Source organism: Anser brachyrhynchus (assembly GCF_964034855.1).
Source record: "Anser brachyrhynchus genome assembly, chromosome: 11".
Taxonomy (NCBI): domain Eukaryota; kingdom Metazoa; phylum Chordata; class Aves; order Anseriformes; family Anatidae; genus Anser; species Anser brachyrhynchus.
This window is the reverse complement of record NC_137706.1, coordinates 15,611,692-15,636,303: the sequence shown is the minus strand read 5'-3', so window position 1 is coordinate 15,636,303 and position 24,612 is coordinate 15,611,692. Positions and strand designations below refer to the sequence as shown.

General features: G+C 44.0%; 1 protein-coding gene across 5 annotated transcripts in view; it reads right to left on the bottom strand.

Moving 5' to 3' along the window:
- Positions 1-841: 841 nt before the first annotated feature.
- The window catches only part of SV2B (synaptic vesicle glycoprotein 2B), a 63,008-nt gene continuing 39,237 nt past the window's right edge, over positions 842-24,612 (bottom strand). For all 5 annotated transcript variants that reach the window (XM_080607653.1, XM_080607656.1, XM_080607655.1 and 2 more), the window contains 11 exons: positions 20,177-20,357; positions 19,508-19,659; positions 17,380-17,513; positions 16,650-16,739; positions 14,366-14,476; positions 13,203-13,291; positions 12,272-12,436; positions 9,902-10,035; positions 8,762-8,962; positions 6,631-6,790; positions 842-5,666 (listed from right to left, as the gene is read on the bottom strand). In XM_080607653.1, coding sequence (XP_080463779.1) covers positions 5,483-5,666; positions 6,631-6,790; positions 8,762-8,962; positions 9,902-10,035; positions 12,272-12,436; positions 13,203-13,291; positions 14,366-14,476; positions 16,650-16,739; positions 17,380-17,513; positions 19,508-19,659; positions 20,177-20,357 — 1,601 coding nt within the window. In that variant the 3' untranslated portion in view covers positions 842-5,482. The remainder of the gene's footprint in view (positions 5,667-6,630; positions 6,791-8,761; positions 8,963-9,901; positions 10,036-12,271; positions 12,437-13,202; positions 13,292-14,365; positions 14,477-16,649; positions 16,740-17,379; positions 17,514-19,507; positions 19,660-20,176; positions 20,358-24,612) is intronic.

The window sequence follows — 24,612 nt, the reverse complement described above, 5'->3', positions numbered from 1 at the left end:
GCTTTAGGTACAAATCTCTGACCTTTACTTAAAAGCCTGCTTCTTCTAAGAAAATTATTTTTGACGGTGGTTGCTAATACACAGCTTTCTGTATAAAAGCAGAATACACACAAGGGACTTATGAGCTGTAGACACTGTAGCTCTGTACTCTGTAGCCAGACATGGGTATTGCAAAATTCCCAGCTGGCACCTCCCGAAGACCAGTCCCTACCAGCTGCTGGCTGTGGCCCACCCAGTAAGACCCCAGCGCAGATGGGTCCTATGGCATCTGCTTGAACCCAGGCTGAGGAAAAATGCCTGGTTTCACCTCCTGATGACTGGTGAACCTTCATGATTCCTTTATTATATTTCCAATATCTTACAGCTCTTTAACTTTTGTTTGAATATTAGCTTTAGCATGTTGCATGTGTAGTGCAAGCTAGGAGAGAACTGGGCACTGATGGACTTAACCTTTCTGCACCTAAATATCTTACCAACAAGCCTGAAGAGAGCATTCTATGTCAAACGGTGTGTGTAGCTACAAGAAACAACATTTTTATTGGGCATGTTCCTGTTGCAAAGCTTTCTGTTTCTACATGGCACTTAAAAATACGTTATGCTTTCTTCACCAGAAATTTTTTCAGGCTATAGAGTTTCTTATGTAATGCATTAGGAAATGCACAGTGTGATAATGCAGTAGTAGAAGGGAGTCTTAATTGAGATGGGATGGTGTGAGATAGCAAGGATGCACACATTGCAAACATCAGAGGAAGTCCCCACATTTTCAGAGTACAAAGTCATCCACAGTAGCACTTGTAAAAGGACTCAAAGTGCACATTAAACACAAACACTGCAGGAGCCATTCTTTTTCTTCCAGCTTTTTAATGTGACAGGGAGAACAAAAACAAAGTCCATTGGAACAGCTGCAATTTCCAGTGACAACCAGACACAGATCAAATTAAAAAAAAAAAAAAGTTTCAAATGAAGAGGAACCAAGGAACCAAGGGATTGGAATTGGCTATCTCACACACACAGCCAACAGAACACCTAAATGAAACATTTCATTAAATGCACGACACTGGGTGTTATTTACAGGGGAACTTGCAGTGTGTGAACATTTATACAGCTCTAGCATTACACACAGCAAAGAAATTTCTTTCATTTTGTTTCCTTCACAGTTTCCAGGCTTGATTCTTCCTAAAAGCAGCATTGGCTAATATGAGGGTGAGAAACCAAGGGAGAAACTTGATGGAAATATAATACATGGGGCTCGAATCTACATAAACCTAAAAATATACTCTCAGGTTTTATGTGCCCTTTGGAGAGTCAAAGGACATAAGCAAGGACAGAAATGGACCTAGGACGTCCTTAACAGTGTCAGAGTATACTCTGTTGTTGGAAGTCTCAAAGCAGGACCTAGAAGAGACCTTCAGATCTGCAGAACGCTCAGCTCCATACAGCTTTGCTCTGTGCACGTGTGAACCCAGCCCAGGGACCAGACAGCTCCTAGGCTCAGGGAATGTCCTCACTGCACCTTTCCCCTGTCACCAAAGGACATCAGCTGCTGGACTTCTCCCCAGAGTGCAGAACATCTGGCTCTGGGCTTGGGTTTTCCTAGAGTGACCCTTTTCTTAGTCCAAAAAATCCACAAACCGCCATTTATAAATTGCACAGTATTTCTGAGAGACGAGGATGATATGGGCAAGCGGGGGGTCACCCCACCCAGCCCCGAGCAGCAGCCACCACCAGCAGGATGTGGCAGAACGAAATGTGATAGCAGAAGCAGTGCTGCACAACCAAAGTTTGGGAAAAATAGTACAACAACCTGTTAAATCAACGGGACCATAAGGAGGCAGAACGCTTATTGTCATACCACTGGTCTTTTACAACAGTAACAGTGCTTTCTGTTCCTCTAAAAATCTGTTTCTGCGTGCTCAGGAACCCAGCAATGAACTGCTCCAGCAACCCCGTTACTCCGCTGTATGGATGAAGACACCAAGACCCAGCAGGCCGGTTTGGGTTCCCTACACCCATCTCTCCCATGCCACAAAGTCCCCGGTGGAGTGGCTGGACTGGCGTGCCACATATGCATGAAGAGGTCCAACTGTCCTCTACAGGAGGTTTTTGGGATTTAAGGCAAGTCCCCTGTCTTGGTCCTCTGTGCCCTCATTGCCAAAAAGTTCACGAATCCAAGGAAATGGTGCTCAGCGAGGATTGTTATTGGGCTGTGATCAGCAGTTTTCCTCTTCTCTGCGGATGATCCAGTAATAGCAGAACTCCAAGACATGGAGACTGTTCACTGTGGCAAGTGTAGGCGGGGGGAACTATTGGAGGAGGCCTACTAGCACTTGCAGCGCAGCTACGATGCTGATTTTACAGCAGAAACGAAGCTGAGCCATCAGAGGAGGTGCCCGATGAGAAACCTCTCCATGCACGGTGCTTCGGTGCCCCGTGGCTTGGGCTCGGCCTAGCTGGTAGCACACAGCCTGAAACTCGGAGCCAAATCAGAACTGAGTGGCCACAGATGTTCACTGTTTCTTGTAACTGGGAGTAATGGGAACCCTGGGCGATTAGTTTGAATTCAGACAGCTGACGCGTAGGTGTCTAAGGCTAGCTTATGTGGTTTCCCCTCAGCTTTTCATTTCGTCCTTCTCTGTTGTCCTTGCCAGGCCCTGGTGTACCAGCTGCAGTGTGTGTTTGCGCTTATGTATCTGGTCATGAACTCCCTGGTCAAAAGCAGGGATAGAAACACTGTCAAGCCCCATACCCATTGTCCCCTAGCTCCGAAGTGACCGACCCATGCATTTTAGGGGTACAGTTACATGGGTAGCCAGGGTGACGCTGACTGCCAGATCCTATTGCTCTTTACCTTGCCCCAGCCGATCTCTCGGACATGAGGTTTACCAGGCAGACCCTGTGAAGGACCCATTCTGCAAAGAAGTTAGTTTCCTAAGATTGGATAACATTTCCTGATGTTACCTTACCATTTCTATCGCCTTAAGACCTCAATTTCTTCTTTTTAAGGAAACCAATGGTGAAGTTTTGCAAAATAAGTGATGCCATTTTGGTAACTGTGCAATGTCAATGGAGAACACAAACAATCAGGTTTGCTGTCAGAGCACTGGATAGGGATGTAACTAAGAGTGCCCCATGGAATAAATAAAGATACGTTCGGGCTCCACAGAGCAGCAAAATAGAATAGTCCAGACCATGAAACAAACCTTTTTTCCCTGTAAATACAATGACTTAATGGGCATTCACAACCCCACAGAAAGAATGAAACATAAAGACCATGGTGATCTTTTGTGTTGAAACACATATTTAGCTGCTTTTTACCATGCAAAGGGATCAGACATTCTTAGAGAAAAAACACATTCTGGGCTGTGATTCTCAACAGAAGCTGTGAACCACTGCCAAAGGACATAATTACATTCACTCCTACCTCAGCGAAGGAACCTTGCTGTTTTGAAGACAAATCAGAAAAAAGGCCCTAAGCTACCCATAAAATGAGAAATGAGGCATAATAAGCCGCGCTATTAAAGCCGCTTGTGATTTTATCAATTTCATAAACCTCAGAGTAAATCTATAAAAATCCCAAATAGCCCATTGTAGTCTAGCTGCTCTTTAAGTGCTTATCCCCAGCCAACACAGTGACGAAAGTGATGCTGTTTAGACACTTTTGTCTCATCGGCAAGGGTTTGCTTCTTGTGATCTCACCATACTTTGTGTCTTTCATCTGTCCTCTGCAGTGGTGCTGACACCGACTGCCACAGCAGCTGTGCGGGGCTGGCCCTGGTGTGAGCTGTGGGTGTATTTGACTGCCTCTGTGCAGCTGAAGGCAGAGGTGGTAGATTTCAGTCCTGCTGGATTTCAGCCTAGCACTGCTTGATTTTCTTAAAAAAAAAAAAAAAGGAACCAACGAAAAGTAAAAAGGTCACTAGCAAAAGTACAAAATAACTTATAACTTTTAATGTCAGAAAATATCACGGTGAGACAAATTCCCTGCATTATGTGACCATTTCTACTCAATTCTGGTCTATGGCTGAGCTTGTCGAATGGGTCTAATTAGCACTATCTAGGTATTAATATGTGTTATTTAACAGTATACATTTCATTCCTGCTTCCCAAGAAAATATATCCAAAAATACACAGCTCACTTTGCTTTCAGGTGCAACAGAACTGAAGTTGTACAATAAAAAGAGCATATGAAATTCAAAAAGAGTCTTTACAGGATATCAAACTTAACTGTCCCACTTAATGGAGAATTTAATGTTCCATACAGTGAAAGCTTGCTGTGTGCATTCCCCATGTAGCAAGTTAAATGGCTATACGTAACTGTGCTTACAGTGTTTCGATGAGACCCAAATATGTAAGAAAATGAAGCATCATATTCTTTAACTAATATGGCTAAAATGCTGGTAAATTCTCTGTTAACATACTCTAGGTATTAGACAAAAAGTCCTCTATTTACACTGGATTATATGTACACATTTGGTTTGTGGAATGCTCCAACATCATATCAATTTCTCCTCCATGAAAGTTTGTAGGAAAAAGATCTTTATCATCATAGAAATATATACTCCCAGTCATCAATACATTTAAATATTTGGTGTCTGGTATAAAGAATGATGTGTCACTAAGTTGGTCATAGCTCCAGATAAACTTGAATTAGTGGTAATAGTTTTTAGTGCCTCTCTTAACATCTTTTAAATAGTGCAGAAATTAAAAATTATAAATTTCACTAGCTGATCACTTCAATATGTGCACATATATTTGCAAGTAAGTGTAAATACGTCTATAGATATAAAATTATGTATATATTTCTCTCCCAGACCAAGAAGGTGCCTAGTGATTCTTTATGCCCAAGTGAAGACAGTAAGGGGCTTTGAGATACTGAGTCTTCTAAGAGAGCTGAGCACCCACTCTCAAATCCTCCAGAAACCAGGATTCTCACTTTTTTTTCAAGTTGTAACCCCCAAATCAAGACAGCTAAGGTCATTGGTCACATTTATAGCTCTTGCTCCTGTTGCTGGATCTGACCTACGGCAGGTTTGTTACCTGCCTGCCATTTGGGTGCCTTTTGTGTCTGAGCACAGCTTATTTGAATTGCCAGGGAGTGCTCGGCAAGGCAGGCAGGCTGTCACAGCTCAGCTCAGGATCTGCTCACACCCCCGCAGGCACATGCACGCACAAAGCCCCTGTTCGTGTCTTGTGTCGCTACACGGGGATGGAGAGGGAAAGGACAGGCTCCCAGTGTAGGCAGGATTAAACCCAAACAGCAAAGCTCTGCAGAGTGTGTGAAGTAGCTGCATGCACCAATCATGGCTGTAAAAGGGTCAGATACTAAGGGGCTTCATTTTATCCCTTTGGGCTCTTTCGCCTCTGCTCCCTCTCTTTGAGGTATCGACAAAACGGAATAGAAAAGGACATTTTGATTTTTCCAAACATGGCTCTTTTTTCTTCTTCTTCTACGTCCACCCCTGGCCCCCCTGGCCTCGGTTGCTCACATCAGGACCTGGTCTCGAGTCTCTGGCAGGCGCAAAGCGAGCAGGCCACCTCCAACCAGAGCAGACGAAGCCAGAAGGATGGGAACCACCTTGGTTATCCCTACAAAGGAGGCAAAGATCGAGTTCCCCAGGATGGCACCAAACTTGCAAAGCCCATTGAGGATGCCGAAGGCTGTTGCCCTGTGGGGAAGAGAAGCAGAAAGCAATGGTTAGGAGGGATCTTCTTGGCATAACTACAGAAGATCTGGATGGATTATTTTGTGAATGCTCTTATGTTGCCTAGGCTACGCTCCCAGCAAGTAAGCCAGCCAGAATAGATAGTAAATAAATAGATATCACTGTTTTGCATGTCTGTCTGTATGAGGTAAACGTCTGTGTGTACTCATTTTTCTTCATCTTAACTTCTCCCTAGCTCTTGAGTTGCCCACTCTGACAGCCTTTGCCCTTCCCAAGGAAAACAGGACCCAACCTGCTCTAGAATTTCTCAAAGCCCTTCCAAGCACTGGCTGAGGTGGGTTGTCACCAGAGCAACAGCCAGGTCTCTCCTCCTAACCCTGCTTCACCCAGCAGCTCAAAGCATGCTGTCTTCATAGCACAGTCTTTCCCCTTCACTTCTGGCTCTCCCCAACAGCTTGGAAAAGGAAAAAAAAAAAAAAAGAAAAGAAAAAAAAAAAGGTTTATAATGATGCTGGCAGGAAAGATCTCATCTGCAGCTCATTCTCCCAAAGTTTCCAATGCTACCTCATCTCCCAGATCATTCTGTGCACGTGGTTGTCTCTGTTGTGGAGGGAAAGGCTGTTGTGGTGAAGAGCTAAGATGAGAAGCTGGAGGACACAGTCTGAAGAGCCAGACCTCATGCACATACTCAGAAATGATGTGCTCTCTATAATTTATCTGCCTATAATCTCCATACCACCCCCGCAACTCCCTGAGTACAAGCCATGGTGTGTGCAGAATTATGCTTGCAAATGTCTATGCTGATCCAGTATAGCCTCAGGACTACCAGGCCACTAAGGCCTGCTTAAAATAAAAATAATACAACTTCCCCATCAACGTGTCTAGAGTGAGCATTGGCCTTTGCTATCAGGAAAAGAGAGGCCAGAGTCAGAGGGCCAAGAGCGGAGAGGAAGAAGACCCTGAGCACCTCTTATCCGTGGGGTAGAGCTCCACGGTGATCACGTCCAGGGCGTTCCAGGCGGCAATGCTGGCCCCGCAGAAGAGGCACTGCCAGCCGATCATCGCCGACTCGCTGTTGCCGAAAAAGAGGAAGAAGCAGCACACTGCAGAGATCAACATCGAGCCACCTGCGGGGGAACCAGGAGAAAAATGTTGGCACCAACTTCCCTCATCCGTGGCTGGGCTGCCACAGTGTTGATAAAGATGGCTTCTAAGTGACAGTGCTTCACCCCGAAATGAATGAAATCTGCAAAAATCCAAAAATACCATGATGCTGCCTATCTGTCACTGTGTGATGCTGGAAACCAGCCTGAAAATGTTCTCAATAACCATCTGATCATGCCGATATTCCTGCTCTACGGAGAGGCTGAAGACAGGCTTTTCCAGGCAGATTTCCAGCACCTCAGACTTCCAGACGGACCCAGGAAGAGTAGAGGCAAGTAAACATGAAAGCCAACAAGGAGGAAGAATCGTTGTGAAGGTTTTTCAACTTGAGTTTTGAGTGAAGAGCTAGAGCAATTCACATCTTATTGAAATCACTTGACACATTTCTAGACTCAATTAGGATAATTTACAGCCGATTGTAAGAAGCACTTGAGGTCTCTTTTAATTATAAGAACATCATTAGATTTCATGGCACATTTGCACAGGAGCTATAATTTTTTGAACACCACTGAGGGAGAAAGTGAGAGCATTCATGCTCAGTTAGCCACAGTTCAGATTCAGGAATATTAATGGCTACATCAGAGCCTTCTTCCCCAGTTGGGAATTTTCACCTGAAAGAAGCAATTTTGCAAAATCAAAATCTCTTTCACTGGAAAGTTCTGCTGCTGCTGAAATATCTCCATTTACCACCAGGAAACCAAAGATTTTTTTTGTTTGTTTGTTTGAGGTTTTTTAAATCAGTTTGACACCAACCAAAATGATTTGGATGCTGAATTGGAACTGAAATGCTTCATTTTGTATATTTAGTTGTATTTTGCCACTGTGATGTTCTGCTTATGGAAAGCTACCATGCAGGACCCCTGCCCACTTCTTCTCCATGGCCAAACCACATCCCTCTCTGTGCAGTGCAGATATTTCCTCTGCTGCAGAGGTACAGTGCAGCATCAGGGTCACCGTGTGTGCCCCAGATCTGACATTCAGCACAGGAGAGGATTTAGTGGAACATGATAAAACTGAACTGAAGTCCCAGTGAGGCACATAACACAAAAGAGAAATTCAGTTTTCACGTTAAGCTGACCAGAAATAATATGTTCAGCAGAGTGATACGGGTGGGATGCCAGAAGGCTGTTTCAATTGGAAATTCCATAGTGAAACGTTTCAGCATGTCGTTACCAATTTTTGTCCTGTACTTTTCATTCTGCAGAAGAAATAAGCATTTAGGTTTCCAGCTGTCATCTCAATTCCAGATGAAAATGCTGAAATGCTGACATGTCTGCAGGGTGGACAACCTGATTCTCATTCAGCTTTAATTTATTTCCCACAGACCCACTCGTTTGTTTGGGTCTTTTCTAAATTCACTATATGAAGGTTCATTTTGCCCTCCAAGTGTAAATTCCTGACACACTGATGGGATCATCTTCCTTACCTTTACCTGTCTGACAGTGAAGCTCAGCTAACTAAGCTTCTGTCTGTTCCCAGAAGAGAGAAACAGGTGAGATACTCAAGAGAGTGTCTCATCCCTGATTTTACTAAGCTCACTTGTCTATCCCTTGAGGCATGACTCCACAGTACCTGGCAAGAGAGCAAGGTCTGCACCCTGGAGCAAGCAACACCAGAAATTCCCAAAGTAATCAGAAGTTGTTAAGGTGATAACTTAGTCCCATATGTCTAATGGGTGGCAACGTGCTTGGATGTGACATGGGCAATTAATCTACCATATGTTTCCTGAAGCTGTTTTTAAAATCATTTGAAGATCAGAAACCTCAAAGATGGATCTCCTGGGCTGTCAAACAGCTACAGAAAATAATGTTTGTGATTTTTCATCACTACAAGCAAAACGTGTCATTTATTTATACAGAACGCTGTGGAAAACAGCATCAACTGCACAGCACCAGGTGGTCCTGCTTCAGCACAGACCCCTACAGACCACTCACCGATCATCTTTATCCTCCCTATTTTGTCCATGAGCAATGCAGAGATGATGTTACCCGGCAGCACGGACAGGCTGCCCAGGAAGCTGACCAGATAGATCAGGAAATCATTGTCCTCCTCAAAGTCCAGGTGGCAGCCTTCCTTCTCCTTCAGAAACGTGCTGTTTATGAGCCTGCAGTTGATGAATTTGTGTTCGTAGAGATCTGCAAGAGGAAGAGGCAAAGTCTTGATCCTGCTTTACTGATGTCCTTTCATACAGCAAGGAGCCAGGATCAAAATCAACTTAAAGGTCTCAGAGATGCTTCTCACTGAATGAAAACAGTCAGGGAGTTTTTATTTTAGTGGCAAATTCTACCTGCATGCCTGATAGCTGGTGGCATATTTTATTTGTTGAATGACCTGAACCAGTATCCCCATGCCACATGGATGGGGCAAAGCAGACTCTCACTTTCATGGCATTATGGTTTATTCTCCATTAGAATAGAAATTAAAAGCTTTTGCAGGACAAATTAATGAATATTTTATTATCTGTAATTATCAAACCAAAAGCTGAATATGAATTAAAATAGAGAACTATAAAATATATTTTAAGCTAAATTCATTGGATTGAGCTTTTAAACTGCTAGGCATTTTGCCACTACTTTAATGTGCCGAGGCCTGAGCACAGACTTTTGCATTTCCTCTGCAGTAGCAAATGAGACCGGGAGCCATGTAGTTAAAAACACTGGGAGCGACCTGGAGCATCCTTCCAAATGTAGCAACAGAAACACAGAATTAAGCAAGAAACAGGACCTGAACCACAGATGGGAGCAGCCTCAGCCCTCGGGGCAATGCTAGTGGAGGCACACTTTTTTTTTTTTTTTTTGGCAGGCTGATGCCTACATGGAAAGCTAAACTCAGTTAGTGAGAAAAGAAATATGTCTAGCTAAACCATAAGGCAAAAGCACCACCATAACCCCAGCCAACCAGCCGTAAAGGTAAGATAGCAGCCAGTCCTTTAGCCTGCCTTCACCCTCTTTTTTCCATCACCACTCTCATTAGCCAGCGCACACACACACACAGATCCCTATCATCCTTCCTCCCAGAATCTGATAAAATGGCTCCTAATTACAGGGCTGAAACCATATCAGGAATCCCATTACCAGTGTTATAAAAGACAGTGGAGATGATGGTGCAGTTTTCAAAGAAGGTCTCACTGGACGTCACGTCTTCAAAGTAGCATTCCTCAAACAACGAGTCCTCAAATCTCACTTCTTTGAATTTCATGCCGATAAATCTGTGGGGCAGGAAGCAGAAGTTTGTACTTTGAGGTATTTCCTACATTATATAACATGCAATGGCTGTTTCAAGAGACAGCATTGCTGATAATTTCTAGGGTCATTTACGGAAAAGGTTTTGCTTAAATGCGTAACTGATCTTCCAACAAAATGCTTTTGTACTTTATTAGGAAAGACATTTTTAAAGAGATGGATCTTATGGAATTTCTGGCAGTTTTTCTATTCCTCAGAGTAGTCACAAAAAAGAAAATGTGCTTTTAAAACCGAGTGGACACGAATCCTCTCATTTTAAATGCTAGCCCATCCGAAGAAGACAGTCTCACCCAGTGCATGGCATTTTCATTGGCAGTTGACCTTCCTGACTTCTTTATTCTGCCCCTTCCTCAAGCAGAAATAAAAACAGACATTATCAGGAGCCCATTTGGCCATTTGGTGAAAGGTTTCTGACAGCTGTTTAAACTCAAAGTGATTTTTAAAGCAAAATTGCTGTAAGCTTTCTAGAGGGAGCAGGGAGATTATGGGTACTGCTTGTAACCATCTCTGTTCGAGGGTTGTTGCATATCGTGTAAAGAAAACAGATTACTCTAAAAATAATCAACAGTGTCAGATGATTGATTTCTCCTCTGATGGGAAGCTTGACATGTCTGACCTGCCTGCCTGAAGGATGACACAATATTGATTTACCTGTGAGATTTTGCAGGGACACTGGGAAGATGTATTAGTTAATGCACAGACATGCTTGGAAGATCTAAGAGGTACTAAGTGCAAGCATTATCGCTCTAGCTGAGGACGCCACAACTGTCACCAAATAAAAAGGCTTACTAACATATGCCCAGAAACATAATTGAATTGAGCACTTACAAGACAGGCTAACATGATGGCTATTTACACCATTAAGTGAACACTGCAGGGCTTCTTAACCGAGACTACAAACAGATATTATTAATGCTCAGAATATAACAAGAAGACTACTCAAGTCTTTTGCATCGTGTAGAAGGTCTCACAGGTTACAGCAACACTTCAGCTGTTCTGCATTTGCCCAGTAATAGCCTATGATGTATTTACTCACAAAGGCTGTTAGAAGTCCTTTGCCTGCAGTTTGCTTTCTTAACATCTGTCTTTAAAAGAGTCACGCAGCCATGGCCTGGTGTTCAGTGGAGTTTTAACTTACAGTCAAGGGCTAGAGGGAAAATGGGGCTATAAATCACGAGATATGCTTTGGACGTTGCTGGAATGTAGCTTAATCAAGTTTGAGTTATTAAACTGGAGACGACAAAGGCAGGAGTGTAGTGATACACATCACAGTTCTACATGGTCATCCTGGAAGGTGCTGAGCATCCTCACTTCCAGTTGAAGAATGAAATAATAAATCATTTTGTAACAGTGAATGCCCTGTATGATCCCCCCATAGTGCAAGAAGCTGGAATAACAACACCCTGTCTAGGCCCTCTGGGGCAATGGGATCACCATAAAGTTTACAAAGGGGTATTTTCCCACCCATTATATTGGGATTTAGAAAAGTGAAAATGCCCTGCTACAAATCACTAGGATTTATACTGCTGCGGAGCTTACAGTGGTTGAGGTCAGGCTGGATACAGAAGAAAAACCTAGGCCCAGCCCAAAAAGAAGAAAGGGAGGGAAGCAATAATGTTCTCCTAGAGTACCTTCTCTGACTTCAGAGCACTGAAAGAGAAGATGGCACATTGTGGGCAGATGCTGGCCGGCACACCAGTGCAACTGGCCGTGGCACTGCTCACGCTAATGGGCTGCAGGATGGACACTTGGGTAAGTCATACCGAGGCCTTCAGCGCGACACAGCTTTTTATTTTCAAAAAAGATGTTTCAAGTGATGGGCTCTGCTGCCCAGGACCAGTAGATGTCAGTGTGTGCTAAGGAAAGAGAAGTCACGGCTGCATCCCGAGCTGCCCAGCACAGCCCTGTGCCCCCACTGCCCTAATCCCAGTAAGGGTGCTACTGGGAGCAGGACACGTCAGATGCATCCCCTTGGGTATGGAGATGTGAGTGGCTGAGGCAGTGTGTGTGAAAAGCAGGAGAAAAAGGACATTTGCTCTGTGGATAACTGATAAAAAAGAGCTTACCAAAAATTAATTTCAGTTACTTTGCAATCAGGATTATTTCTTCAAATTGTATGTGTGTTTTGGCGGATGTCATCCCCACATCTGCTCACGCCCTCTTCCCTGTCAGCATCAATCAAATCAATTTCTGTTCACTTACTTATCATTTCTGTATTCCCCATTTCTATGGATCTGGTTTTCCAGGGTGAAATTAAAGGTGAAGTGTGACACTTCTTCCTCGTCAAAGATCTTCACTCGGGATTCGTATGCCTCCTCTTGGAGATACCGGATCATGTCGGGGAACCAGACAATAAGGCCATAGTAACTACAGCACAATGGGAGAAACACATTAGGGATACCAGGTCCTAGCACTGAAAATACTGCAGTGCTTTTCCCAAGCATCTACTTTGTAACTTGTAAACCCGTTAAATTCCTAATACAAATGCATTTCTGAGAGGAGTTCTTGCTTAGCTCTGACACAGGAACAAGCAAAATGTCTCCCTACTCTAAAATGCTGCTCTCAGAAGTATGTTGGTCCATTTTTGTTCACTTAAAGCAGGGCAACACATTTAAATTTTACTGACATTGACACCTTAGCTGGAAAATACAACACTGTTCTGTCCTTGCTGCCCAAGAGACCAGCAGAGTGGCAAGAAATTTGGAAGCTTCCTCTGGAAGGTAGATTTCTGCAAGTGTGAGAGTATAGAGGGATTTAGATAAAATTTACTTGTAGATTAGATTCGAGCTAACCTGAATAGTTGTGATTTATACTGATGAACAGTTAGAAGTGGGTAGGTTTTTTTTTGGTTTTGTTTTTGTTTTGTGGACAAAATTAAATGAAAGGACTAATGATCAGAAAGTACTACTGTCCTACTGACCAATTCTCAAGTCCTGACTTGTTCAAAGCACCTTGTGTTCACATATAAAGCAATCAGATTGATCAATAGTTCATCAGAGACAAGGCTTAGTACACAAACAATCTTTAAAGTAATACCAGGATTAATATTGAAATTGTTTATTTAAAAGTGTAAATAATTATTCAGACTCTGAGAGCCCTCTAGTTTCTTGAAAATGTTGTAGAAGTGCCTTACCTTAAGGCCATAGTAAACCAAACCACAGCCAGAATCAGTGTGTTCATCCTGTACTGGGCTGTTAAACAATATAGCACGTTGTCCCAGACCTACAAATCCACAAGAAATAATTATCTACAAGGAAATCCTCATAGAGACTTGAAAGATTAATTTCTGAGTGCATCATAAATTTAACGTTGTCAGTAAAAAGGGCTCACTAGGGGAATGCATGTCTTATATTCAGTATTAGTTCAAATTCATGTTTATAGAGATGAATGGTTTACAGAAAGATCACATATTCAGCTGTGTGCCAGGGTACTTGATCTGAACGCTCTGTAATGAGCTGGAGTGCCTGATGAGGGCTAGCTCAGGTGACACACCGTGCCCCTCAGCCTACACCAGTAAATGTGGTTATGAGCCTCTTCTCAGACCCTCTGAAAATTTTGTCTTTTCACATATAAGTATGACCTCAGGAGAGCTTTCAAAACAAGCTCCAAATCTCATTGAAGAGCAAAAATCCAAATTCAGTTGGCACTTTAAGAGGGGTACAATGAACTTGGGTAGGGATGAAGCCAAGCAGAGCAGGATAGAAAACAGGAATTATTGACAGAAACATACAGGGACATCCTTCCTCATGTTCCTAACTTGCCACATAAATATAGTTTAAACCCACATTGCTAGTAATTAAGAAGGACACTCCTTTACTTTAAGCTCATTCTCCTAGACTAGAATCATCCAAAAAGATTTTTCACAAAGTTCTACATGTGTGAAGGGTTAAGTTAGCTGAAGAGATAATGTAAAGCTGTTAGAAACTCAGTCTCAGCAGGAGCAAGGAACAAGCACTCACGAATCCACTGCAGGAGGTAAATTCACTTAGGCTTGGGGGAGAGGAATCGATATCTATCTGCTCTGAAGGAGAGTCAAGTGCTTGGGGCTGTGGCTTTATGCTGCCATTAGCACAGCGTGATTGCCATGCTGGGCACAGGGGCATTTCGGGGCCTGGCTGCCACTGTGGCATCTTTCATGTGCTCACCTCTGTACAGAAAGTTAAATCCAACTACATCTCTTAGCAAGCAGCATCAGGTTTTTGAGTGAGAGGGTTTCAAGATGCAATGACCTGAGGCGATGAGGCACTGGAGCCCCAAGCTCAAAAGCGCCTCTGGGATGTTTTATTTTCTCTTTACCTGTTTGAAAGTGGTCGTGATTCTGACCAGCCACCGCTGGTACCAGGTCCCTGTAGAGCTCTGGATTTCGATAAATTCATCCACTTGCTTTGGAGTTTTGATATAGGAAACCTAAAAAAAATAAAACAACATAAAAATAATAAAATAAAATAAAAAGAAAGAGAGAGAGAGAGAAAAAAACAATTTGGACCAAAGTTTACAGAACTGATATTGGGTGGATTTTAAATTCTGCTGTCTTCTGGACAATGTTTCCATGTGATATCCCTTACTATCTTTTTCTTGAAAGTTATCACAACAAAGGGAGTTAATTGATTTATTTACAACATGAGATCTTACTATAGAAAGAAGCCTCCTGCCTGCCCTCCTTCCCTCCATCTTTTCTCTCTCTTTATTTCTCTGCTTCCCTGAAGTATTTGAAGAGCATCACTTCCATTTCAGTCTTTCATGTATTGGTTAATGTACCTATGCTCTACATTACTTCTGCATCCCTTAGATTCCCACTAGGAATTAGGACCAGACAATTACAGTAAAAAATATCTTCACGATCAGCCACTTGCATCTACATCAAACTGTGCCCCAGGATCTCCTTTTCAATCACAAATGGCAGGAGCATTTCTCATTTAGCACCTTTTCATTACCCCTGGCAGAACCTTTGTGACAAATGAACAAGTAGATGGGAACCTTTGCATCTGAAAATGCCTTCGCTGAGCTCACACCATGCAATCTGTTCACTCCACCAAAACAGCCTGAATTTCCAACGTTGAACACCTTAACCGAACTGCTCAAGAAACCTTAAAAACAAGTCTTGGAAAATATTTGCTCAGTAACTTTAAATAAAGGATATGCTCAAGAAAACCATGATCAGTTTGTAAATACAAGGAGGAGGTGAAAATCTGCTGAATAAATTTCTGAGTGTGAATGAGCTCCTTGGCTCAGCTGCAGAGTCTCCGTGTTCCTCTTGCTGGCACCACTTAAATGTCAGCTCTGGGGGCTGTCCTGGTTACAGCTGACTCACCACAAACTGGCAACTTCTGACCTATCAGAAAAACCCAAAATCCGACAGTTTGTAGTACACCAGCCGAACCCATCGTCTGCCTGTGCCAGTGGCTGCCAGTCAACCTCGGTTCAGCCGAGGCTCCGTGCCTGGAGGTGCAATGCTCAGCTCAGCCCAGCCCGTGGTGGTTGGATGGAGCAATGAGCACAACCCGGTGCTGCACGGCTGCTCCTTGGGTCTCCAGCACGGCTCAGACTCTCACAGGGCCTTACTTACAGATATACACATTTTTAAGCCTCTCTCCTCGTGGATAAGCAGCAGACTGGCCAGCCCGATGTGGCATTACAGGAAAGCCAGGTAGGCATTTAGAGATGCTGGGCTCTCTCTCACCTCTGCTAATTCACAGCAGTCTAATGGGCTAAAAATAGCACATGCTCATTAAGGTGTTATTTGAACTGTGTGCAGTTGTCAGGTAGGGAAATTAATCTTTTATGTTCTCGAAGGATCATTCCTGAGGGGCATTGTTTCATGACAACTCTTCTGAACAGGGAGCCTGGCTCAAAATTTTGTTCGAAATGATATGTTTTGCATACATACATAACTCCTTTTCTTCCTTCTTTCTACCGTTCAAGAGCATGCATCTTCTTATCTTTAAGAGCATAAATCAGGAGCTGTTCCCCAGCTGGCTCACTGGGAGTTCACAACTGAATTACAGCAATTTGCAGCTAACCCCAGCATACACCTTTTACCTGATTTTGCTATAAACCAGGACCCCTGGTGTGACCTTATTTGCAACAGGCAGCCGACTAATGAGTAGTAATCACTCATCTTGCTTTCTCTTGGAGACTTTTAAAGATGGGGAATGAGGCAGATGGAGTTTGGGAAGCTCATTAGAAGGTACATGAGGTTTAATCAGAGTTTGATTAGAAGCCGGAATGGATAAAGGAGTGACTCAGATCTCCCACATGACTAATATCACTCTTACTTGGTTTTAGTCTCTTAGAGCAGACCAATTACATGTATATGTAATTGGAAAATCGCTGTTCTATACAATGTAGTGGAACATCAGGAATGACTAGTATTCACAGCAATTCAAAGGATTGATTGATTCTTGAAAAAACAGGCTGGCACCTAACTTTAAATGCATGAAGTGTAGCTCAGAGCCCTGATGGCTGGGGGTGGTCACACTGAAAGGGAGGCTCCCAAGAAGGAATAAGCTGGTGCTGTGCTGCACCAAGGAAATTATGTCCTGCTTTTCTTTTTAAATGCCAGTGGCTTTGTAAAACTCACCGTAAACACCCTCTCTGGCTCGCCCTTGGCCCGCATGTTGGTGTCATGAACTTGCTTGAGGATCATCCAGGCTTCGTCATGCTTGCCCATCTGGAAACACCAGGAGAAAGGAAAATAAATGTTGCAATTCCCAGCTGTCTAATTCAGCAAAGTGTAGAGAGAAATCAAAAGGTGGAATATACCGGAGAACACCCATACGGCCTGGCTGAGTTAAGGGCAAAGAACTAGAAGTGTGGTTTGCACAGTGCAGCATTTCTGGGCTGGGAAAAGGTGTTACCCAAAACTGTCTGGGGCAGGAGAGGAGTCGGGAACAGAGCATTATGTCCTAATCAGAGAAGAGGAGATGTACGAGGAGACCTGGGCTCTACTCCCACCTCTGACTTGCAGGGGCTGTCCTTTGTGTTTCCACCAGCATTCACTAGTTACATGCCCAGACTTTGTGAGATGTTTTCAAAATGCCTTGGATGGGCTTATAAAATTCCTGTCACCCAGCACCTTCTTCCTATGCCTCATTCACCAGTAAAGCACTGGCCATCATTGATTAACCCCATGATCTGCAGTCTTTGGGGTTTGAGCAATCTGCAGGGCTAGTTTAGATGTGTAGGACCACTTTTGCCCCTGTGCTTGTGCTGAGTGTGTTTGAAGGGGCAAAGAAAGAGAGATGGTGACACGCGATCACCAGCTGTCCTCTGCTAATACCAGGCTGCAATGTTCACATGAATCATCTTACCTCCAGCAAAAACCGCGGGCTTTCAGGCATGAATTTCAGCGCCACCAGGGAGGCGATGCAGGGCAGAGAGCAGACGAGAACAAAGACTCTCCAGCTGTGGAAGTGGTACTTGGTTCCCATGCTGAACCCCCAGCCTGGAAACAGCAAGAGCCAACAGGTGAAGACACTGACCGGGGAGCCTGATTTTCCTCTCCTAAAGCAGCTCTGAACTCTACAGCTCTGCGTGACATGGGGACAGGTTGAGAGTTTGCTGTTCTTAGTAATGATGGCTTTTAGAGGCTCGATAGCATGTTCAGTAGATAACAGCAAGAGAGTTCACGTTCGTTACAGAAAATTGGACATCCTTGCTCATGCTCTGCCATTTAAAGGTCTTTTATCTTTGAGTTTAGAAATCATCTAACAATACAAATAGCTCTATGCAGATCTAAGCAAGTAAGACTGGGAAAGGGTAGAGGAATCAGGCCATAATTTATTGCTTCTCAGTACTGCTACAGAAAATTTACAAAGGCTAAATCTTCTCTGATCTGGCAGGCATGTTAGAAGCAGCTCCTTTCCTTCTCATACCTCACACATGTACTTCACTTTTTATGGAAGCAAGCTAGGGAAACAAGGTGGGTTTTGTTTGTTTGTTTGTTTGTTTGTTTTTCCAGAGCTACAGATACTGAGCTGAGATTCAAACTCAGAAGAATCAAGACCCTAATCCAGAATTTGGGATTCCTCCTCTCCCACCTTTTCCCTGATGTCTGACCAGGTCAGTATTCCCCTGACAAGGAGCAGAAAATACAGGATCATTCTTATGTTGCTCCATTAACAAACTGCACCAATGTAGATACTTTCTTAAAATAAAACAAAAGGCAATTAAAGAAAAAAAATTAAAAAAAAATTTGAATATAAGCTTTTTTTTTTCTTTAATTTACTTTCCCTAGACACAAATTTAATTAGGAACATTTACTTTATTTTTTTTCTATAGACATTTTCTTTAGACATTTTTATTCATGTAGTAATGAAATAATCAAGCAACGGCTTTTTCAGAGGTTTCATATGAGTCAGTCATGGTGCTCTAATCCTTTCCTCAAGTTCCAAAGTAGCAGGGAACCTTGGGAAATCAAAAAGAGAAAATATAAAAGCACCCCCCCCCCCAAAATGAAATACATATATATTAAATATATATATATATGTATTTACAAATAATAAAAAATACATACTACAGCCTGACACCACTACACAGTAACTTTGCACATTTGTTCCAACGGCCTCTGTCATATTGCTAGCATTTTATTTTATACTGACTGTGTTTTAGACATAATAAAACCAAACTGATAGATGCATAAATGTTAGTGTTTTTCTTCACGGTCTTTGTGGCCTGCCCTACTTTCCTCAAGCAGGATTTTGCAGACAGCTGCTGTCACTGAATACCGGGGGAATTAATCTTTTCCAGGAGATATTTGCTTCCGATGTTTTCCTGGGGTATGCACGCGAGCTGGGAGGAGGACCACGTCACAAGCAAATTTTGCTCCTCAGAGCACTGGCGCAGCTCAGGGTTCACCCATCGAATTTTTCTCTCCCACTTGCAGCTCCGTGCAGGGAACCCACCCACCCCTGAGCTCCGTTAGGTGAAGCCAGACATGACTTCAGCCCGTGGCACGCCGGAGAGATGTGTCACCAGATACACAGCCCCGAGACTGCTGACACTTGGCTGAGGAAAAGAACATGTGCTGTCCTCACCGCTAACGTTCACAGCACCCAGTAATTCCCCCATTAAAGTTACTTACTTTTGACAACCGGATCAATTTTTTGCAATACAATCTCAGTCCAGTTTTCCCTTAATACAATGTCCCTTTGATTAACTGCTTGGGCTCTGGAGATACGATTCCTGCAGCGTATTTGAAGCTTTTGAGGAAAAACAGCCTTCACATGAAGCAGTCCCTCTTACAACCTTGGCATCAGCCAAGCAATCAATCAGAACATTTATCAGCCCCTCTGTGTGCACTTCAGGTATCTATTATTTTGAGTTTTGTTCATGCTGGGCTGCGTAAGGACTGACTAATGTTATCTGTGTGGGATTTTGGGGTAGTGTAGTGTTGCAGGAAGGTGATGTTGCCAAAAGTCAGAAGCACAAAACAATTACCGTAATGGGGGATGATGCTCCAAGCCATTGCTGAAGCAAAAATGCCACCGATCATCCAGAACATGCAAAGCCAGCTCAGGTGCTCCCCCCTCTTCTCACGAGACAGGAATTCAGAGAAATAGGCAAACACAATGGGGAGGGATCCCCCAATACTGAGGAGAAAAAACAACACATGAGAAAAATAAGAGTCTTCAACATCACATAGTCGGGATTGTTCATGTTAAAAGGGAAGGTCACACCAGACGTGTTGCACAAAATGCTGTGCAGGAAAAATGCTCATCTCTTTTTGGCTGGACTGGTCTTAGATATCTACAATAAACAAGTTTCTTGTTATCTCCGAAAGCCGCATTTAATGCCCAGTTTGCATAAAGCCCTGGCAACCGCGACTGCCAACTGAGGTGGGCATTGATCAGTCTCCCTGGCCTTTATGCATAATTTGGCAGTACCAGAAAAAAATGTTAATGACCAAATGTTCTTGCTGATAAAGCTTTCAAGAGCAAGGTAACACAACCACATGTGTTAAACCACAGTGACCCCCTGGCTTGGTACCGGAGACGCATCGCCCGATCTGCCTTCCTCGCCCACCCCGCACCCCTGGGTGCTGCTCAGGAGCAGCCGAGCTGTGGTGGGGCTCCTCCAGGACGTGCGACAGATTCACCTGCTACCCACCCGAGGCCTGAGATAAGGCGGCAGAAGAGGAAGAATCCGTATCCCTGGACGAAAGAGGAGAGGAACGCGAAGGCAGCATTGATTGAAAGTGATATGATGAGGCATTTCTTTCTTCCCAGTTTGTCAGCCAGGCCACCCAGCATGACGGCCCCCACCATCATCCCTAGGTAGACTATCAAGCCTAGAAGAGAGGGAGAGAAACAGTGAGTTTGGTAACACCCGTTATCCTGTTTGCCACGAGAAAATCTTTTGCTGCTCCGTACGCGGCCAACACCAGGTGCTGGTCTCCCAGGTCACAGCCAGCTACCACCCGGGAGGGAAATGAGGATGGAAATGCCAGCGAGGGCGTGTGTGCCTCACAATATTCAGGCTATTTCAATGACACGCCAATCTTGTCAGGAACCAGCATACGTAATGCAGAGTGAGACCTGCCTCGGCCAGGCTCTGCATACCTCTTACGACTTCTTGTTTTCCAAAAAATTACAAAGACAAGGCTTTTCAAAATCAGTACATGAATTTGAAGAGAACTACATTCAGGTTTATTTAAAACCCCCTTTTTTTTTTATTTTGCAGGTGTCATCAAGAGACACTATCACTGCGCCAAGTAATAATCATTAGTATTTCCAAATAAATAAAATAATGGCTGTTCCAAAATCTAACACTCTGCTGTAACTGTCATATGTAACTCTGTTCATCCCTTTTAGGCTTTTCACCTGGAGAGTCAGCAAAACCTATTCTGAACCCAGGGCTGGTGCTAGGAATTTCTACATGAAGCTTAAAAGCTGCCCCTGCACTGCACACTGCAGTGAAGAATGATACCCCCGTTCTCCCCAAATGAGCCATCTCAGATGAAAGAACCTCTATCCGTTGGCAGAAGCTAATTTCCCCACCTATTTGCCCATGACCTTTCACTGCTCCCAATGCATCACATCTTACAGTACGGATATACCCTCATTTGACCAGACCCACATCTTTCTTTCCCAGCCTCTCTGCTCGCATATCCCCCACACGTAAGCAATGGCCAGGCATAAGCAGCTTAGGGTGCACGTGTCCCAGCTGTGTGCCGCCACCGGCACAACAGAAGTCTGATGTCTTATCTCTGCTAACCCCCCTGAGCGCAGTGGGACTGAGGATGTGCAAGGAGGAGGCTCCCTGGCTGCTGTTTATACACAGGAGCCATGAGACAGGGACTGCTAAAGCACGGATAAATCCCTTTGCAGGTTGCCCACCCAGCCCATGCTTCCTTTGGAATATATCATCTCTTTCACTTGCTGCTTCTCCTAGCAGTACCTGAAAGGATCGGTCTGTTACCAATCTGACCTGCGTAGCACAGATACTTCCTTCACTACTGAACCAAGATTTGATGTCTAAGAGAGCAGAGTCTTCATCTGAACGTTTCAGGAGAAGGAAGAACCTGCTGCTTGTCTTGATGGTTTGCTCTATAGAGTAACCACTCTGACATTATTAAGAAAAACGGGTTCTTTTTAACTCAACTTCATTAGATCTTTTACCGTGGGGTCCTCAGAACACAGTTTTTGTGAACACATTTAGTGCAGAGTGAATAGGAGAGAATGGTTTTCATCTCCAAACAGGCTCCTCATATCCAGCTCACTATGTGCCTGCAACTCTGGCCTAAAGAAACAGGCAGTTTCCCTGGCTCTTCTACCGAGACCGTCACTGGAATGGCCATTTATTATTCTACCGCTTCCTTTATGAGGATACCAGCACAAATTAACACAAATTAATAATGCGCGCAGGTCCAGGACTGTTTTCATTTTCATTTCTTTAATCTAATTTCAAGATTTAGAGACTTCACTGAGCAAGAACATTCCACAAGCTATGCTCCTTTTGCTGGCAAAATTCCTGTTGAAGCCTGCAGGAGTTACAATGTGAAAGAACAGCAGGATCAGATACTAAACATTTAAAATCTGATAGCAATCAATGTTGCAGGGGTTAGAAAAACTGATCAGCTACAGTGAAAGGTTTTATACTGCAGATAGGCATAGCATCTGGGAATTGGTTAGTCCAGCAGTTGGCAGCAAATGGACCAGGTGTTTGAACAACATGTAAGGATGGAAGGGGTCAGGCATGAGCATGTGTCTCCAAAGCTCTTTGGAGGGTCAGTCCACACCTTGATCCAAGTGCTGACTTCTCTTGAGAGCCAACATCTCTCCCAGGACCTGTTTTGTCAAAGCCATCACTTGGGAAATAAGGTGATGATGAATATTTTTGCAATTCATTAATGTTATAGCAAGACAATCAGTCAGATGGCCAAGGCCTGTTTTGTACCATCCAGCAAAGCTAGCTAAGGACCAATGCAGAGAGGTACTTGGCAGCTGATTCTGTCTGTCTTTTGCTTGCAAATGCCTGCACTTGATGTAAAATACATTACCAAATTAAAAGCTATGCAGCAGAGAGCCACTGCGGCATTCAGAAGGATGCTCGTCTCACTCTGATCACAAGCGGGAAAGTTCAGACTCTGAAACACCTTGTTCCATCGCAGGATGGTGGGATCACCTCTCAGCGAACAGTTCAGCTTTCTCTTCTATCCACACAAAGTTTATGGACAATCAGGATTTTGTGTGTCAAAGGCGAAAGACTGATGTATTCTAGCTCCTTAACTGCCTTTGTAGCAGAGCAGGGGCGTGGAATTTGACAGTGCAAAGCATGGTCGTACCTCCACGGTGAGCACTCGGCTGTGTGCGGTCCATACCCTGCTCAGTGCTTGCCCTGCTCAGCCCTGCTGCCCCGCCAAGGGGAGCTGAAGGTGTGCAAGGCCTTCAGACAGCCACCTGCAGCCCTCAGAGGCAATACACACACAGCTGGAGACCTGGGATCTCTTTCTCTACTAGATTCGGGCTGCCTCTTGTTCACTCGAGTGCAAATTACAAGGGAGAGCTGAGGAAAAAAAAAAAAAGCTTTCAATCCAAAATATTTCTGAAGGAAGAACCTTAATGCAGTGCCGTGAGGCTTAATGCTTTTACCCTGGCTCCTGAGCTACATCTGATGGAGCTGTGCTGAGGGCAGCCAGCAGCACAAAGTGACGATGCACCCTGTGCATCGCAGCCACCACCTGACAGCACGGCACACACAGCTTGCGGTGCTGCTCAGCCCACGTCACCAGACCCAGATGAATTAAAAAATAAAATAAATCTGCCTATACATACACATATAAGGGTGTTTCTATTGTTGTTGTTGTTGCTGGTTTTTTTTTTTTTTCTTTCTGAGAAAATCCCTGGATGACAGATGTTGATCCAAAGCCTCTTAACAACAGAAAAGGTCCCTCATTAGGAGGAGGTGGAGGATGTTGTTACTGTCTTCTAGCCCTTCTAGCCTGGGATTTTTTACAGCCAAGTGCCCTAGCTGGTGCAAGGCAGCAAGCTCTGTCCAGGGCTCAGCAGCCTCCCAGCTCGGAGGGAAGAGAGGATGCCATGGACATAGGAGTGGAGTTCAGGAGTTGGGTTTGACTTGGTCTTCAGTGTAATTTGCCTCATTAATAGTGACCACAGGGATATGGTGAATATAAACCTTTCTGTGTATGCCGTCTTGCAGTAACTTGTGTTCAATCTATTTATCAGATCAACAGCTTGTGCTCCCCAGAGCTTAACACATCCACCAAGCCCTGAGAAGTGTAAAAATCTGTGGAAAGACAGTTTGGAGACAGGGCAGTTAAAATGTTTCACATGTGATTTCCAGTGTCCAGAACAGAGCAGATGCAGCAAAAAGTTCTCCCTAATCAGGAACACAAAAAAGAGACTGATCATGTGGAGATTTCTCAGGTTTTCTCAAATTGTATTCATTATTCCCAAAGACTCAGCCAGCTCTAAGCACCAGTACAGGACTCCCCTTACTCCAGGAGCCCAAACTCGTGATGGGAGGGAAGATTAAACCTCTGCAACACAACATCCAGTGAGCAGCGTAAAACACAGCAGAGCTATTAACATCAATAACTCATTAAGAGCACGTGGCCTTAACTGGTTATCGTTTGTGATAAGCCAATGGATGCATTGTCCCTTAGAAACTTAAAGCAATGAAAATCTTTAGTAAAGGTAGCCTGAGGGATGACCAGGGACTGTTAGCTCAGCCGGTTTCTGAGGGGAAGGATGCTGGCTAGATAAATGGTTACTCCAGGGCTGAAAGAAAATCAGCAGGACACTTTATGGTGATGGAGAGGTCCCTTCTGGGAAGACTGCGTGTTCCGGCCGATATTACTAAACCTTCTTTCTGGGCAGCTGCAATAAAACACTCCATCTGCTAACAGATCTCGGGGCCCAAGGTACAGAACAACCTCAGGCTTTGCAGATTCCTGTGTCCTGGATTAGCACCCCACCTTGGCTGTCATTCCTCCATAGCGAATCACTTCTGAAAAGCTGCGTGCATCACTTCCCAGCAGCGTTTCCAGCAGACAGCAAGTTTCTTACAGAGCTCCCCTTCCT